Genomic DNA, 18,080 nt, shown 5'->3' on the forward strand with positions numbered 1-18,080 from the left:
TATGACCAATCTAAGGAAACAACATTGGACAATTGTCAAGACAATACTGAGATATCTACAAAACACCAGGGATTATGCTATTTTCTGTCATGGGGAAGGAAACAACAAGCTTCAAGTGCACGACTTTGTTGACTCTTAACTTTGGTGATAATGTAGATACCAAAAGTGTCTATATTTTTACCTTGTTGGGAGGTGTTGTGAGCTATAGCAAAAGGAAGCAAGTGGTTTCCCAATCTAGTGTAAAGGCCACATACATCATCTCTATAGAAACTTTTAAGGAAGTTCTTGGTTACAATGTTTTTGTGGAGATATATGTTTCAAGATAAGCCCATGATTATGTGAGACCATGAAAACACTATTTATTTGACAAAAAAACAACAAATTGCATTCAAGAACAAAGCATATCAAAGTAAAAGTTTACTCTATCAAGTGTAGTGAAAGACTCAAGACAATGCAATTGATGCTTTGATCAAGGCTTTGGATGGAATGAAATTTGTTTGATGGCAACCTTGGCAGGGGTTATTGCCCAGTAATAAAATGTTAGTGTATTAATTACTCCTCAAAATTGATATTTATAAAGATGCATAACACATACTAGTTTACATCATAGTTATTCAATACTATATATGAATGTCTATTAATATAATGTGTTAAGTGAAAATAATTATAGATATATTATTGTTATTAAGTAATACAAAACACCAATAGTCATGCCCATTAACACTTTTATACATAAACAACAGAGTTAGTGAGATAAATAAATAGAATCATTGACATCTTATATTTATTTATCAATTTTTTTTTAAGATTAATCAATAATTTAACAAAATGGCTCACTATTAAAACTTTTAGCTGATGATTTCTATTATTTCTCTTTCTCATAAAATATATATATATATATATATAATTCATTTTTGTTAAATTTATGCACACTTTTAAGTTTTATTATTTAGCTCCAACTTAGGTCTCTGGAATTTTGGTGTTGAAATCAATTTACAGTAATCCCACCTGTATTATTCAATAATTAACGCAACTTATGAAAAAATTTCATCTCTCATAAACATATTTCTTCATTTTTATCTGAATCTTAAATTTACATTGAAGATATCTTGGTGAATCGTTTCCCTCCAGTTAAGATTTATAATTTTTCCCAAGCGACAGCATTCCCGTTTTCAGCTACCATCCAGGATGGACCTTGCGGTTTAATCCATCATTAAATAATCACAACACAATTAAAAGAGAAAAGGGCAATTTTTAGATTATATGAATTAATGCACAAGATTTTATTGTTATATTTACAAAACATTAGATTCGTTGCTACATGTACGCATAGCAAAGGGATCCATCCATCATAAACTATCTCAAAATAAACAAATACTCGACTCATACTATATATATACATGCAGCTGAAGGACTCCTAGCTACTTCCACAACTGCTGAACCCAGGTCAAAGCTGTGTTTCTGATATGGATTACAGAAACATTTCATAGTCTAAAAGTTTAAGATGAAAATTGACTAAGGTAAAACTTTGGCCCTACAATATGGACAATGCTGATTAGTATCCAACCACGGAATTAAGCAAGATAAGTGAAACTTATGGCCACATGGAAGATGGATAAGCACCTGATTCAGTTTGAAACATTCTAAGCATACGGCACAATCCTCCGTTTCCGAAGCTCTTGATTTTAATTTCAACCAAGAATTTCCTCCTTTTGTTTCTGGTACATATATCTCTTTTCTTAGAAGATCAATACATGTCTTACTTGTTGCCACAGAAGTTGGCTGAATATCTCTAACAAGCTCCGATGGTTGCCTTGCTTCAGCAATCAAACCACCAACATAAACCTGTTCTCTATTATTAACCCGCCTAACATGACTATCCCTGCATGTAGATAAAAGATTTTACCAAGATCAATATCCATCTGTTAGGTTATAAGGACAAATTAAACATCAAACCCAAACAAATGATTACCAATCTACAGTCTTAAAGGCTTTTTCAATATAAAACAGCTTCATATACACAGTTCTTGGAGTTGAGAATAATTATACAAACCTCCTATTCGATGTTGATGATGCCCTCAGTCTCTCCTCCAATCGCTCCCGTGCCTCCAGTATAACTTCATTGAGGTTATCATTATCATTCTGGTCTGTCTGGTACAGGGTTATAGGTCTTGTCTGCCATAGGAATAAAATGTTACTCGTCTTGCTATATGTGGATATATACTTGAGAAAAGGATCGATATACCTTGATCTCTCTGCCTTGACGTTCACTCAACATTGCAAGTTTCTTAACAGTAGAAATGGAAAGATCATTCAATTCCGATAGCCTCTTTTACTTAAAAACCTTAAATTTGAAATATATAATCCATCCCTGGGTTTTAATACCAATAACATGATATTATATGCTGACAAATACACCAAATGCATATAACATACAAAGAAAATGTAGTCTACATGGTATTAGAGGGAGCCACAGGAATTATGAGCTCTCCAGGGTCAAAGGCTTTGGTTCCTAATTTCAAAGAATACCAACAGACGTGTCTACAAATGATACCCATGCTTTCAGAAATTTGTGATCAGAGGTGAACAGCCACCCACTAACCTTTAGACCAAACTCCTAGTGATTGTAATATAAGATAAAGGTGACTCAGAAATTTGTGATCAGAGGTGAACAGCCGCCCATTAACCTTTAGACCAAACTCCTAGTTACTGTAATATAAGATAAAGGTGACCCCTAAAACTCCTTATACTGACCATTTTTCTAAGTTCTACATGAAGATCTCACAATTCTGCCTGAGTTTATGCCCTGTATGCAGAAAATAGAAAAACAGTTTTGTAAAACTATGTAAGCTAGCAGAATTGTAAATTGTATCAAAGTTTGAAAGAGACATCCAATCGCGAAGGTCGAGAAAAACAGAAAAAATAGATGCAAGAAATATATAAAAGGAATCTCAACAAATTTCATTAACAGGAAACTAATAAGAGGGTAACTTAATTAGTGTCCCAGACAATCAATCAATTGACAGACCATCAGCCATGGTAATGAAGAAAAAGTATTCCAATAGAGCCTCTAAAGGAAACCTGGGCTTAGCTGGGGCATGGAGGAGTATTCAGCGGTCATGAAGGAAACATAGCAAGGTTCATCTACCAATTCTGAGGCCATAACTCCAATAACCCAGTGGAACTGGCTGCATGGATATGCGGATTTGGCCAAGTTTGGGGTTTAGGCCTAATTCCATTCTTATTAGGTACAATTGTTTTCACCATAGGCAATTTGATTATCATGGTTTATCCATTTACAATTTATCTCATATCAATCTCAGTGATGGGGCAAGCCCCAATTCACTCAAAACGGTAAGTATAAGTCTTGCACTCTTTCTGTGAAAATATCTTCAACCCACTCCAATCGCTTCAAAAACTAAATTACTACACTTACAATTTCAACTAACACTTACAAGTTACACTTCAACCCAGTGCTACAGAAGAAACCGTGTATACAACCAAAATATACTGCATAAAATACATCTTAAAATCCCAGAACAAGTGCCTAAGAGGTTGGATCATTAGTTGCCATTGCTCACAAATAGAGAATGAGAAGTCTTTATGAACACCAATACTCTTTGCACACTTACCTAATTAAAAATGTTCCATTGTTTTTCATCACGATTAAGAGCCAGAGATATTTCTAATTTTTCAAGCTTTAAAAACACTATAGGATCAAGAATCAAGACTGAAATTTCTAGTCCTTTTTTATACATAGACACTGAAAAGAAAAGAGTAGATTTCCACTCATTTATCGAATGACAACATATATTTGGGAAGTAACATGTTTATAAGAGGGCAACAGGCCAACTGGCGTATCAAGGAATATTTGGATAACTAAAAAGTGAGTTGTCTAATTATTATATATGTCAGAACTTTTGGTTGGAATTTGAGATATGTTATTTTGTTATTTGAGATTTATTTTTGAATGTAAAAATAGATTTAATATTTCAAAAAAAATCAATCTATTCTAATTATATAAAGTTTACAAATCAAACGTGTGATTCCACCCAATTTTATCGAAATATATATTTAAAAAACTTTCAAAACCTAAAAAAAAATAGATATAAGAAAATAGATATAAGATGAGTAATAAGTTGAAGCCCATATGGGTAGGCCTTGCAACCTCTTCAAGAGCAGTAAAGGTAGACTAATGGAATTTTAAAATTCATCTCTTAACTGGTGGCTTTGATGATTTTTTGGAAATGAAAATTCAGAAACTGTCTCTGTTCACCAACACTACAATATATATTGTGGTGACTGAAATTTCACAAGAGAGTGTGAAACTCTCAAACCACTATGCGAACATTGATACCCAATAACCATGATGTTACCAGTAAGCAGTGAGCTTCACCACCTGTAAACCAAGATGTCAAAAAAGAGTCATCAATGTTATTTGGAAAGTTCAAATAATGGTTGAGGAATCTTTATCAACGCATCACCAAACCAATTATAATTTTCCTAAATGGAGCTAACCATACAAACACATACCTTGGACTAATTTTATGTATACAGACAATATAGGTTCCAAACCTCATCACCACCATTCCCACCCTAGACAATGGTAGAAGCCATTTTTCATGACCAGAGATTATTGTAAAAGCCATTTTCCATTTTTCATGACGAGAGATTATTGTAAAAGCCATTTTTGGTTATAATGAAAGGGTAATCATGTCCCCAAAGAAAGTTGAACCACAAAAGTCTTAGGAACAAAGACAATCATCAGGGTTTTGCTCATTTATCTTCATAAAAAAGCCGGCTCGTTTATTTTAACAAAAAAACCCAGTATTTTCAGTCACTGTGGTCTATACTTATGTGGATGTCAGATAAGTATGAGCTCTGAAGTTAGTTTGAGCTTTGAGTTTCAGTTGTCAAAATCAAATCTGTTACAGAGGTATCTACCAACCAACTAATCCGGCATTACAAAGCAATTCAGCAAAACCACAGATCAAAGAATTGACACACTACCATTGCATTGCTTGCAGCTCCGCGATCAGCAAAGGGCACGGCACGCCTTGTCTTTCCAGCGGCCCAAGAATTCTGGCTATGATTTGAAGAGACAGCTCCGAGATAAGACCGTCGACGAGCGTGCACTGCTGGCAGCATTCCAGCTACTGGAATTTCAACCAAAACAACTGAAAATTCACCCGAAGTAATGTTGTCGGAATGTCGAGACTGTATCAATCCCCCGCCTTCCTACCATATATAATGCGGCTGGTTTTTTTGTTGTTTTTATAATGTTTTTAAAAAGTAAGTATATTTGGAATAAGATTTTTAGAATTTTAATTTAATTATTTATAATTATTTAGTGGATAGGGATTTAAATTTAGCAATAAAAAATTAGATTTATTTTCAATAAAAATAGTTATTTTTAATTTATTTTTTTAACAGAAAAGTGAAATGATATTTTAATCTCCACTCAACTAAAAATAGTCTATGGGACCATTAGTGTCTCTGTTTTTCACTTTTTGCAATTCAATCATTTCCTTATTCAAATTGATAATGAGCTGGTCCAAGCTTCTAACAATTCTATGGTTGAAAAGACAATGCCAAGGAATCCATTCTAACATATTCTCATAACTATCCCTAATGTCTCCGAAAGCATCACATTCGAAAATGAAATGTTTCTCAGTGTCAAATGAAAATGTGCACACTCGTTATTCCCAAGTTTTTTTTAGTTATTTTCCACATCGAGTTTCCCAAGTAATATGATTGATTATTAAACAATTGTTGAATAAACACGTGCCATATGAAATGAGTTATGCTTTTTTAGGCATGTGGTATCAATAAACCATGATATTGACCTATGGTTTTGCAACAAAGCCTATTTACATATTAAGAATCTCCATTGTAAGGTGGGGATAAATGTTTATAGTTAAAAATTTTGATACAATTGTTTTTAAAGGTGTAATCTAAGCTATAGAAGAAATGACTTTTTTCACGAACATTTTTTGGTTAATTTTTATCAAAATCCAATAGAGATTTTTAAAAACTTGAGTTTAAATTGTTTAATCTGCATAATTCAAGTAACCCTAGAGTTTTTTAGAGTGTTGAATCCATTTATGCATTCAAAAATGTATTTTAAAGAACAAAAAGTCTTGAAATTATATTGTCCAATTTTTATGAATTTCTGTAAAAAAAATGTTATTTCATCTATAAATTAGACTATACCATTTAAATATATGGAAGTAACTTCCTATCCCACATTTATTTTCTTTTATATTTTTAAATAAGTGATCTACATAATTTTCCATTTTATCTTTGGAATTGTCTAAGGAATATGTCAAAACAAAATCAGTGTAAGCCTAAAAACATTAATCATTGCTTATACCACCACGTATTAATCAAATTATTGATTGTAAGAGCCATGGAAGAGGAAAGATACATGGAAACTTTCTTTGAAAAGAACGTATTTCATGCCAGCATTGTTCGTAATAATGAAGCATGTGAGGAAGGAAATCATAATAGAACATTGAACATAAATCTCAAGGAAAAAAAGAAGTAAAAAGGTCTCAGTTTGGATATAGTGATATGGTCCTTATATGATGACGTATATTCAAAAAGGTTTCTCAGTTTTGGAAGACACCTTTTTGGACAAGACAACACCCATATATTTTACTTGCATGAGGACATGCAATGTCTCATGTGTGGGGGAGATGTGAGGCCTGTGAGGCCTTTGTTTTGATAATTTTTACACCATTGAAAAGACACCCTTTTCACTTATTTTTCCTTGACCTCTCACCATGTTTTTAGAGGAAATTGACATCTCAGGGTAACAAGTTGCCAATTTCAATATTTAACAGCACTTTTGATAAGTTAAAAATATTTTTTGGTTGAATTCTTACTAATGAAAGTTCAAATCTTGTAACTCCTATGTAATTCCAATAATTTCCCTCATCATTTAGCATATCATCTAGCTTGCAAAGGAAAATCCACCTCCTGGGTTTTATTCCCAAGGACCTCAATATCGTCTAGTGTTAGTTGGACCATCCCTAGGATGAATGAGGATTGTGCTATCTCGCAAACAAATTGATGGCCAAACCTCTTCCAAACAAGGCATGTAGTAGCGGTAGATGCGATCTTGGTCAACAATGAAGTGATATTATCATGTATTCCGTGTCATGATAATATCAAAAATTACCAATATTAGCTAGACATGAAGCAATGTAACCCCATTTATCTCATTCATGATTCACGAGGAAGGGATTTATGTTAAGAAATCATATGATAGTAATGTTGAAATATTTATTTCAACAATGAAAAAGTTGTGGTGCTAATGTTCTAAGAAATGATCTTGTGTATAGTGCGTTATTAGTTTTGCTAGTCTTTCATAGCTTGAGTCAATTAGGATGGCCCCTCAAACCTAGCTAGAGATACCGTTAATTCCGTAGGTTTAGCATACATAAGTAGATTTCTATTCATTAGATTTGTGTGCTTTACTTTTTCATATTCCATATTTTGATTTATATACTATGCATCAGTTAGTTTTTACATTTTGTAATCGATAATGCATTAGCTAATTATTATGTTATGAGTACGTAACTTTAGATACTTTATATTGGCTGAAGCATATACTCAATGCTTCATTAGCTTTTAAACTTTATATCTATGGTTTTTATACTTTCTTTACTTGTGGTTTTGCATTTCGTATTCGTATCTTTACATATGTTGCATTGATTAACTTTTGCATTATGAGATTCATGGCTTTATATACATTATATTAGTTGGCTTTTACACTTCAAATTTGTGGTTTTAAATACCCTATTTTCATTTGATTATGCGCTCTATTCACACACAGTTTATTTTTCATGGATAATGTGACAACTAAAGCCTAACCAACCAATGCCATTGCTTCCACATTGTGTTTGATTTTCATGGATAATGTGACAACTAAATCCTAACCAATCAACGCCATTGCTTCCATAGTGTGTTTTCTTTTTATATGACAACTAAAGGATTACTAGCCAATGTCATTGCTTCCCCTTCTTTGCTACATTTTGTGGTTAATTTGAACCATTGAAGCCTCACTAGCCAATGTCATCTATATGATATAACCTTTATTTTTTTCTTCTTTCTTATGAAAATTGTTGTGATTCATGTTTTCTTGTAGGGATCCATTTACATTGAAGGTTGAGAGAAAGACAAGCTTTTTTTAAACTACAAGGACATTTCAATCCTCAAATGCAATATTATAATATAATCCTAGCAAGGCATTCCTGAGACCTCCACCAAGTCATTGAAATATCTTTGTAGGGTCATGATTTTGTTTTTTCCCATAATGGCCCACTTTCATTTAAGATTGAAAGGATAACATAATTTTTACTCTTAATTGAAAGAACATTTGAACCCTCGTACAAATGAAAGATTGTAATTTAGGTTTAGTAAAGCATCTCTGAAATATCAATCTAGTGAACAAAATGGTTTTATAGAACTTTCAATTAATGATTTTAGTAGTTCCATTTCATATTTTGTTTCCTTCAATGTAATAGGACTTATAATTAATCTAATCCCATCCACTAATCCTATATATACGGTGTCAACATTTCAAAGTTTATGAATCCCATATTGATAATTTAATGTAACAGGGTTTAGCATATAAATAAGCCAACACTCTCCTATTCCAATACGAGTTTCATCTAGCCTATTTTTCGTCATATCTTTGAAATGATAGTGGGCTAGTGGGATCATTGATTTCCATAGTACTCAAACCAGAAGAACATTGAAACTAAATGTAAAGATAGAGTTTACTTGTCAACTACTACAAGCAAGCAACCAACAAAGCACTATAGTCAAAATTGAACCTACACATCAAATCATGTTAGTGTCTCAACCTTAACAATGTTGAGATATCTAGTTCAGTTGGGTTGCTATATATTGCAATGGAGTTGCACCAAAGATAGAGCCTTGAAATCAAAATTGAACAGAGTATTTCAAAGGCTTGATTTTTAGTGGCTTGATTTCTATTATGTAGACAATATTTTGATGTGTGAAAGTTACACCTAAGAGGGAGGCATTCACAAGACGAAGATGTTTGTAAACGATTGAGACAAAGTTCAAAAATAAACGTCCACATACTATTTGTGTTGGTGAAGAAAATAGGATATAAGTCCCTCATTGGTGGAACAAACATAAAGTCATGTTAAAGGCCTATCAAATTATTCTTTGTGTTAATAAACTATAAAACATAAAGTAAATTGCAGTTTTGAAATTAAAGAATGAAAACTACTCTATGAAAGCAATTATAAACAAATTTGTGAAAAGAAACAAAGTAGAAACTAAAAGCATTTATAATCAAACCAAAGCAATAAAGAAAAAATTGAAGCAAGATAATCTAATTAGAATACAACTTCATAAAATACCCTAAAACAAAATCTATAATTAAAGAAAGATAATTACCTTACAAAATTAACTATGAAGTGAATTACTAAAGTGTGAAAGACAAATTAAATAAAATCATAGTAATTTTCTCCTACCCTAACCACACTAGCACATAAAAAACCATGTAAAGACATAGTGCTAATTGAATCATCAAAGGATAATCCTACATCCAAGATTTTCAAATATTTGTATAGTTGTGTGTGTGTTGTAATATTAGGAAATGCATAATTTAAAAGATGTGAGTATTCTATACTTCCTTCAAGTTGGGAAGTATGAGATGCTTATTATTACATAAAGGAATTAAAGAGATAATAATTCCATCCAATATTGAATGATGTCATAAAATATGCTAACATAATCATTGAAAAGAAAGAGAGTTTGGAGACAATTTAATTACCATATCATCTTCTTTGCTTGGTTGTTTTGCATTAATGATTTCTATGGTTACTATGGTTATCCTTACCTTTGTTGCTTGTGGTTAATTTTTCTAGATAAAGGATCACACCTTCCATAGGATTTTATTGTTATTGTATTGTACTACAATCCTCATTAAGGATCAAGGACTCACTGCCTTTTAAAATCATATCATTGATTGGAGATTCAATAACTTCATTCATGGAATTTTGTTGGGAGGAGGCATTATAAATAATAAATACAATAGAATTTATATTTTTTTCTCAATTTTTTTGTGGAAATCAAACTCTAGATTGTATGTGGGTGGTGTATCCCACAACTTTGTCATACATATGGCTTAATATCCTCACAAGAGTCATGCAACATAGTGATAACAAAATTTAGGATCTTGGAACATGTTAATGTTTGTGATAGACAAGTACAATGAATTCATCATTCATTCCTTATGCCCTATACAAGAAATTTCATGGGATTTCATATAATAGTCTTTGTCTCCCAATTTAATGAAAGGTACTTCTTCTAAAACACATTCAATTGATGTGGCATTCTCATTATGGTCAAAGCTTTGTGTAGGACTATTTTGCATACTAGTGCCTTCTATATTCTTGATTCCATCTTCTGATAACAAATTTCCCTTCTCTAAATATTTCACCTCATTTAATGTTAGGATTTTTGGGTTTAGTTTGCATGAATGTGAAGATGAGAGATTCAAATTGCGAACAATTTTTACTTCGAAATTTCTTCTCACATGGCAACAATAGGCCTTTCTCTTTGTCAATGTAGAGAACAAGCAAATATCACTCACATATATCTTGCTCAAAAGGCTTATGATTTTTGTGAAATCAATAATAATCTATAGAAACCTCATACTAAAATATATAACAGCTTCATGTTTCTCTTTGTGAATCTCATACAATTTATGACTTAGTGCCTCTAGTTGATCATTAACATTAGAGACTTTGAAAACTTGTTTGAGTTGCATCCAACCATGAATTGATTTGGTTGGTAATTAATTATACCAATATTGAAGTTGTTCTTAAAAGGTGAGAAAAAATAACCTACAACAAACAACTTCTTCAGTGCTTTTAGTAAGAAAAATCTAACCTTACAAATCTAAATATTCTCTAAATGTGTTATCCCGACCATTAAACTTTAGCAAGAAATTTACAACCCTTTTTAGAAAAGTGCATCAAAGTGGCTCCAAATCTCCACTTCAAAAGTATTTCCTCCACCCATACCATTTGCAATAAAACATTTTGAATTCACTAGGGAATTGATGGTATAATAAATGTGATCCATTTCATTGAAATACTCTTTGCTCCATCTTTTGCCTTTTGATTTAATTTGAAAGTGTTCCATGCATGGGAGATTAACTCCACTAGCTTCACTAAAAAAATATGCATTATTGTTTTAGATATGAAACAGGTTATCATTCAAAGTAAGGTTTTTAATGGTTTCTTACATCACAAAGACTATTTTCCATGGCTATGCAACCACAAGGAAAATAATATTAAATGAATGATTTTACAAGAACAATTTTCCATTTCTTGGGAAAAATACATAAAAAAGGTAAGTTTTAAAACCTCTCTTTGTCATGGAAAACAAAACTCCCTTGACCTCCACCATCAAGGCTCAATCAATAGCTTTAGAGGATTTCCATCCTACAAATCCATCAATTTGTACTTCATGAGGAAAATCACTAACTAAGGCATCCAATAAGCTCCCTAGGTAAGCATGTTCACCCTTTATTTGATTAAACTCATCCCAAAGAAAATGAAAGCTTCATGAATAACTTGCAATGTTATTTATTCATTTATCACAATGAATTGTAGCTCTCATTATCTGAATATTTGATTTTGCGTAGTTATTTGGTGATTTCAAATCTTCTTTGGCTCATCAACAATCACATGAAGTCATTGGGGCTCCAACGCCTTCATGGTTATTATAAACACTTCAAAGTGAGAGTTGAAACTTAGTGGTTGAATCCTTAGACTCATCAAGCATCATCAAAATCATGCTCAAGATATTTAAAAAAAAATGTAATGATTCCAATTGGATAATTTAAAAATCAACTAAAATTAGCATTGGTAGAATCCCTTGATTTCTCTATTTAATAATGCCATGAGTTCTTCATTGGACCTCAAATTGAAAAACTATTTATTGTTGAGTATAGAGTGCGTGGTGATATTTCCAACAAGTAATTGGATCCCTACTATGACTTCATTTGTATAGATTTCATAATTTGGGAAGCCAAAATTACTCATCAACCAAAGAAATTTTCATTTTCATATTTATAGGCATCAAAATTGAACTCTATCAATTTCTTTGAGTTGTGAGTCCCTAGATATGCTCAAGTGGTCTATTGATGAACAACCTAAAATATTCACAAAAGGTTCTTACAGGCTAAAGTACCAATTCCATTCATAGTGTTTCCTCATTATAATCAAATACTCTATGTATGTATTCCATCCATGTTATATTATCTTTAATCCCATGGATATGTGTCTGATAACCTACAAAAAAATAGGGTAAATATGTTAAACCATGAGCTTACATAAGCCAGTAATAAATCAAATGTATTGATGAGGAAAGGATAATCTTATGCATGATCAAGGACATGCAAGAAAATGAGAATAAAAATTAAACATGATAAATTGAATTAGACTAGAATCATCAGAAATAATGAAATATGTCATCCAATGAATCCAAGCAATTAATGAGAGTCTTGATGCAAATTATCAAAATATGTCTTTCAAGAGCCTAAAGGAAAAGTACATCCATGATAATCATGTATGTTCCACTTTATTCACTTAATGTTCTTACTAATCCAACATCCATCTACTTGATGTTATTGAATGGTCATCATTTGTCTCTACATTTCCAATCCCATGAGTAAGACTTACTTAACCCACACATATGCATCAATTTGTAAGGATTTTAAATAATTCAATTACATAAGCCACAAAAAATAATCATTGTAGTAAATAAAAGCACAAAACTACTAGTTGTCATTTTATACAATCAAAATTCATATTCAAACAATTCATGCATAGATTTTCATGAAGAATTAAGTAACATTGTATATCCACAAAGTCATTATTAGTTCATTCAAGAGCGTGGGTGTTGAGTAGAATGATTAACATCCTCATTCAAGCATTTACTTGACTCACAAAGTATCCAAAATACTTAACGTAATTGTGAACACCAAAGAATTAAATGAGTTAATCACAAGAAATGTAAAGAATCATTGGATAGTCTTGGATGAGCCACAATATGACCTTATGGTGTCCTTAGCCATAAATTCTCCCTCCACATCACTCCATGTTCAACACGACTTCGAATTTAAGTCAATCAATCTTGAGGTGCAATCTTTTAATATATTTGTCTCTAGCATCTTGTTGCATTTAAATAATGTTAAATACCCATCAATTGTTGGGGAAATAGTTGCTCCTCTATGAAATTATCACGAGGCTTTGTTGTTTATATATCTTATGTGTTAGGTCACTAAAACACGTGAAGCCATCAGTCATATAATTAATAATGAGTGAAAGCAATGGATTGTCACATGACATCTGATGGAAGAAATGCAAAATATGAAACCAATTCAGAAGAAATGCAAAATATGAAACCAATTCAAATCCAACACCAAGCAAGTCATGACAATTTGATGCAAAGAGTACAAATAGAATACACTCAAAAGAACAAAGGAAATTCCAATTCATTCGTACTCTCAAACTCTATGTAAGTCATGAGGCATTGGTGATTCAATATTGGAAACATAAAAGCATCATCAAATATTATAAGTAAAATGAGTCAAGAAATCCACATTTGAAGATACAAATCTTTTATCTGGGGGTTGATGTTAGTGTTTTTTACCCGAAAATATGGGTTTTCTGGGGCAAATATATATATCTTTTTCCATTGGTGCCTAAGCCTTCGAATAACTAAAAAAAATTAAACATATTACATATAAATTTATTTTATAATTAAAGATAATATTTTTTCTTTTTTTAGTTTTATAATTAATTAATAATATTTATACATTTGATATCATTTCTATTACCCTTTAATATTTTTTCCCCTTTGACTAAAATAGTGATTTTTCTTTGAATATTGTTTTAGAGTTGGTTATAATCATTTGTTTAATTACTCTTATTTATATATTTTGGGTCATGTTAGTTTTATATAATTATATGTTGGAGTTAATATTTAATTTGATTTAATTAATTTATAATTATTCAATAATAAATAAAAATAATTTTGTCTCTTTTTCCTATCTAGTTAAATATAGTCGTTTTTATAGCCATTATCCCTATAGCCGTTAGAAGGTTTTATCTCCCTATTTAACTTGCCGCTATGATCTGATTTTTCATCTTGTCCTGATGGTGAACCACACAAGTTGGTTTGAAACGCGTTGTCCTAAATCTACCAATGTGATTTCTTCCAAAAGTGTTTTCAAATAGTCACAATTCTTGTTAAGTTGGTAATTATGTTCTGAATCATTGTGTTAGAGGAGAGCTTATGTTTGAATGTTTTTGTGTTTCAAATCTAGGCATAGTTTATTTCTCTAAAATTCAAGCGATTTAGTTTGGTGTGTTTCATTCAACTCAACTTCAGTACGAGGATTTAAGGACTTAAGTAGTAGAAAATGGGCTCTAACAAGCAATGAAAAGTTTACCAATGACAACTTCAATATTTGGAAATTGAAAATGACATATTTCCTTATTGAGAGAGTGTTGAAGGATGTTGGTGTTAAGGATAAAATCCTGGATATTATGAAGCAAGAGGATTAAGACAAGATGAATGAGAATTCCATTGTCTAGATTAACCCTAACCTGCTCAACTCTATACAAATGTCAAGATTGATGTTGTGACAATGAAGGATGAGGAATCTTGGAGAAAAGACCCTACAACAGATATGCAACAAGAATATTGCCTATGGATTAAAAACTATAAACCTTGATTCTTTTTAGCTTTTGAAGCACGTGTCTATGGGAAACATAAAAAAGTTCCTCTTTCTTCAAGTGACTAGAGAAATGCACATTCTTGAGTTTGTACATTCAGACATTTGTAAGCCAATGGATGTGGTTTCCATTGGGAGGCCTAAATATTCAGTCACTCCTTTATAAATTCAGGGGTGTACTTTATAAAGTTTAAGAACAATTCTCTTGAGGTCTTCAAAATAATTGTGGTCAAAGTGAAAGGAAAACTAACAAGCAAGTGAAGGCCTTGAGGAGTAATAAATATGGTGAGTATTTTCCAAAGAATTTGATGCATTTAGTAAGTCACATGATATTATAATGAAGATGCAACTACATTCAACTCAATAAAATTGATTTGTTAAAAGATTGAACAAGACCTTGTTGGAAAATCCTAGAAACATGAAGGTGGACATTGGATTAAGCAAAGCATTTTTGGGCTGAAGTTGTGCATACAATAAATTATGTCAACAATTTATCATCTAGATCCATATTGAGTGATAAGACACCAAAGGAATTTTGATTGAAGTGGAAAAAATACTTTTGTATCAATATTAGAGTTTTAGATGTGACACTTGCATGTGCCTATGAAAAACATGTAGAAACTCAACAACTTTTTTTGGTGCGTTCAACACTCATATTGGCCATAGTGAAGGGATCAAGGAATACTAGTTGTGGATTTGAATAGTGTCATACACATAATTGATATATGATCTTCAAAGAAAAGCCTCTTGGAGAATATCATGATATATATTTTGTTTACACAAATTAGGTACAACGTGAGATAACTATAGAGGTTAAACCACAACAATATGGAATTGAAAATTAGGTAGTTAAGCGAATGAAAATGTTGATGTATGTTACAATCACGTCAAAGCCACAAAATTGAGTTCTAATCATGTATAAGTCAAGAAAATGACATTGCTAGAGAAGAACAACAGGAAATTAGTGAACTCATGATGATGTTGAACAATTTCAAGATGATAGTGAGTATTCTGAAAATTATCAAGGAAATCAAGACCTAAGAAGTCTTTGGCAAAGAAAAGTGCCTGTTAGGTATAGTTTTGAGCTTTCTGATTTAGCTATTTTGCCTTATATTTCATGTTTGATGAACCTGTAAATGTGAAAGAGGATATTAGCCATAATGAGGCAATTCATTGGAAGAAAGACATAGGGGAAATAACGGCTATTGCCCCAAACCAATTGTGGCATTCGCAAGAATTCCTCAAAGATAGGAAAGTCGTTGGTTGTAGCTGGGTGTTTTAAGAAGAAGTATAGAGTTGATGGTTTTGTGGAGAGATAAAATGCTCAATTAATAGATGTGGTTACTCTCAAGTTGAGACTATAGATAATGATGAACCCCTCCCCAGTGGCCAAATAAGATTGTATTACGTGGTTGTTGGCAATAATCACTAATATGATTAAGAAATTTAGCATATGGACGTGAAATCAATATATTTTCATGGACAAGTCATGGAGTAAATCTTAATGTGACACCCAAACAAATTGAACTAAGTGGGAGAAAAGGCTTGGTGTGCAAGTTGGATAAATCATTGTATGGTCTATTGTAGTGCGCAAGGTAAGTGGTACCACATGTTTGATAGGTATGTGATTGGACAAGACTTTGTAAGAAGTCAAGTTGATCATTGTGTCTACCAGGAATAGGAAGATATTCACTTCATAATTTTGGTCTTATACATTGATCTTACCTTGAGTATTGATTCTAAGGTATTGGGCAGGTATTAGTCAAGCAAGCATGATCATGAAGGATCTAGGTCCATTGCATTATTGTTTGGGTATGGAGGTGATAAGATACCACAAGAATAGAAAGTTATAAATTACTTGATGGAAGTATGTTTAAGACATTCTTGAACTCTTTAGGATGGACTAGTGTATCCTAGTTAATACTCCATCTCAAGTGGGGTATTGTTATATATGACATGAGTCCTAAGATTATGCAGGGAGAAGAAAAAATGTGGTAACAATGACATATTTCAATATGCTTGGAAAGCTCATGCACTACACAAGACCAAAGTTATCTCATGCAATGGGAGTTGTGTCTAGGGTTATGACCGATCTAAGGAAACAACATTGGACAATTGTCAAGACAATATTGAGATATCTACAAAAAAACAAGGATTATGCTACTTCTTGTAATGGGGAGAGAAACAACAAGCTTCAAGTGCACAACTTTGTTGACTCTTAACTTTGTTGATAATGTAGATACCAAAAGTGTCTATATTTTTAGCTTGTTGGGAGGTGTTGTGAGCTACAACAAAAGGAAACAAGTGGTTGTCCAATCTAGTATAAAGGAAACATACATCATCACTATAGAAACTTTTAAGGAAGTGCTTGGTTGCAATGTTTTTGTAGAGATATTTGTTTCAAGATAAACCCATGATCTTATGTGAGACCATGAAAACACTATTTATTTGACAAAAAAATAACAAATTGCATTCAAGAACAAAGAATATCAAAGTAAGTGTAGTAAAAGACTCAAGACAATGCAATTGATGCTTTGATCAAGGCTTTGGATGGAATGAAATTTGTTTGATGGAATGACAAAGTGGGTGTAAAAGCTTGGTAGGGGTTATTGCCCAATAATAAATTGTTATGGTGCATTAATTACCCCTCAACATTGATATTTATAAAGATGCATAACACATACTAGTTTACATCATAGTTATTCAATAATATATATGAATGTCTATTATTATAATGTGTTAAGTGAAAATAATTATAAACATATTATTGTTATTAAGTAATACAAAACTATCACACCAAAAGTCATGCTCATTAACACTTTTATATATAAACAACAGGTGTAGTTAGATAAATAAATAGAATCATTGACATCTTATATTTATTGATTAATTTTTTTGAAGATTAATCAATAATTAAACAAAATGGCTCATTATTAAAACTTTTCGCTGATGATTTGTATTATATATATATATATATATATTATATGATTTTTTTATATATTATTACTTATTTTTGCTAAATTTATGCATACTTTTAAGTTTTACTATTTAGTTCAACTTCGGCCTCTAGAATTTTGGCGACTTCTGAAATTTTGGTGTTTAGAATCAATTTGCAATAGTCCCACCTATATTGTTCAGTAATTAACAGGGCTTATAAAATATTTTCATTTTTCTTATTTTTGTCTGAATTAAGAAGATATCTTGCTAAATAATATCTTGCTGAAATGTTTCCCTCTTCAGTTAAGATTTATAATTTTTCCCCAGCGACAGCATTCCTGTTTTC

The 18,080-nt window shown here is 31.7% G+C and overlaps 1 protein-coding gene across 2 annotated transcripts; it reads right to left on the bottom strand.

The window, feature by feature from the left end:
* Nucleotides 1–1,251: 1,251 nt before the first annotated feature.
* LOC149144473 (putative E3 ubiquitin-protein ligase RHY1A) lies at nt 1,252–5,244 on the bottom strand. 2 transcript variants are annotated; one of them, XM_089448389.1, is made up of 3 exons: nt 5,011–5,244; nt 2,054–2,175; nt 1,252–1,882 (listed from the first exon to the last, which is right to left on the bottom strand). In XM_089448389.1, the coding sequence occupies exons 1-3, from the start codon at nt 5,146–5,148 to the stop codon at nt 1,516–1,518; spliced, it is 627 nt and encodes a 208-aa protein (XP_089304515.1). In that variant the 5' UTR covers nt 5,149–5,244; the 3' UTR covers nt 1,252–1,515. The 2 variants fall into 2 exon arrangements, with proteins under 2 accessions (XP_089304515.1, XP_089304516.1); XM_089448390.1 differs by lacking the exons at nt 1,252–1,882; nt 2,054–2,175 and adding an exon at nt 4,169–4,399.
* Between the last annotated feature and the right edge of the window lie 12,836 nt (nt 5,245–18,080).

Source organism: Pinus tabuliformis, chromosome X (assembly GCF_031772625.1).
Source record: "Pinus tabuliformis cultivar Carrire ecotype Pingquan chromosome X, CPIR1, whole genome shotgun sequence".
Classification (NCBI taxonomy): Eukaryota; Viridiplantae; Streptophyta; class Pinopsida; order Pinales; family Pinaceae; genus Pinus; species Pinus tabuliformis.

What these genes read in the sequence shown, in the direction of transcription:
- LOC149144473 (XM_089448389.1), bottom strand. Translation starts at nt 5,148, where the DNA reads ATGCTGCCAGCAGTGCACGCTCGTCGACGGTCTTATCTCGGAGCTGTC. An exon ending in GAGCTGCAAGCAATGCAATG is followed by an intron (nt 2,176 to 5,010) that starts GTAGTGTGTCAA and finishes TTCCTATGGCAG; the next exon opens with ACAAGACCTATAACCCTGTA. An exon ending in TCATCAACATCGAATAGGAG is followed by an intron (nt 1,883 to 2,053) that starts GTTTGTATAATT and finishes ATCTACATGCAG; the next exon opens with GGATAGTCATGTTAGGCGGG.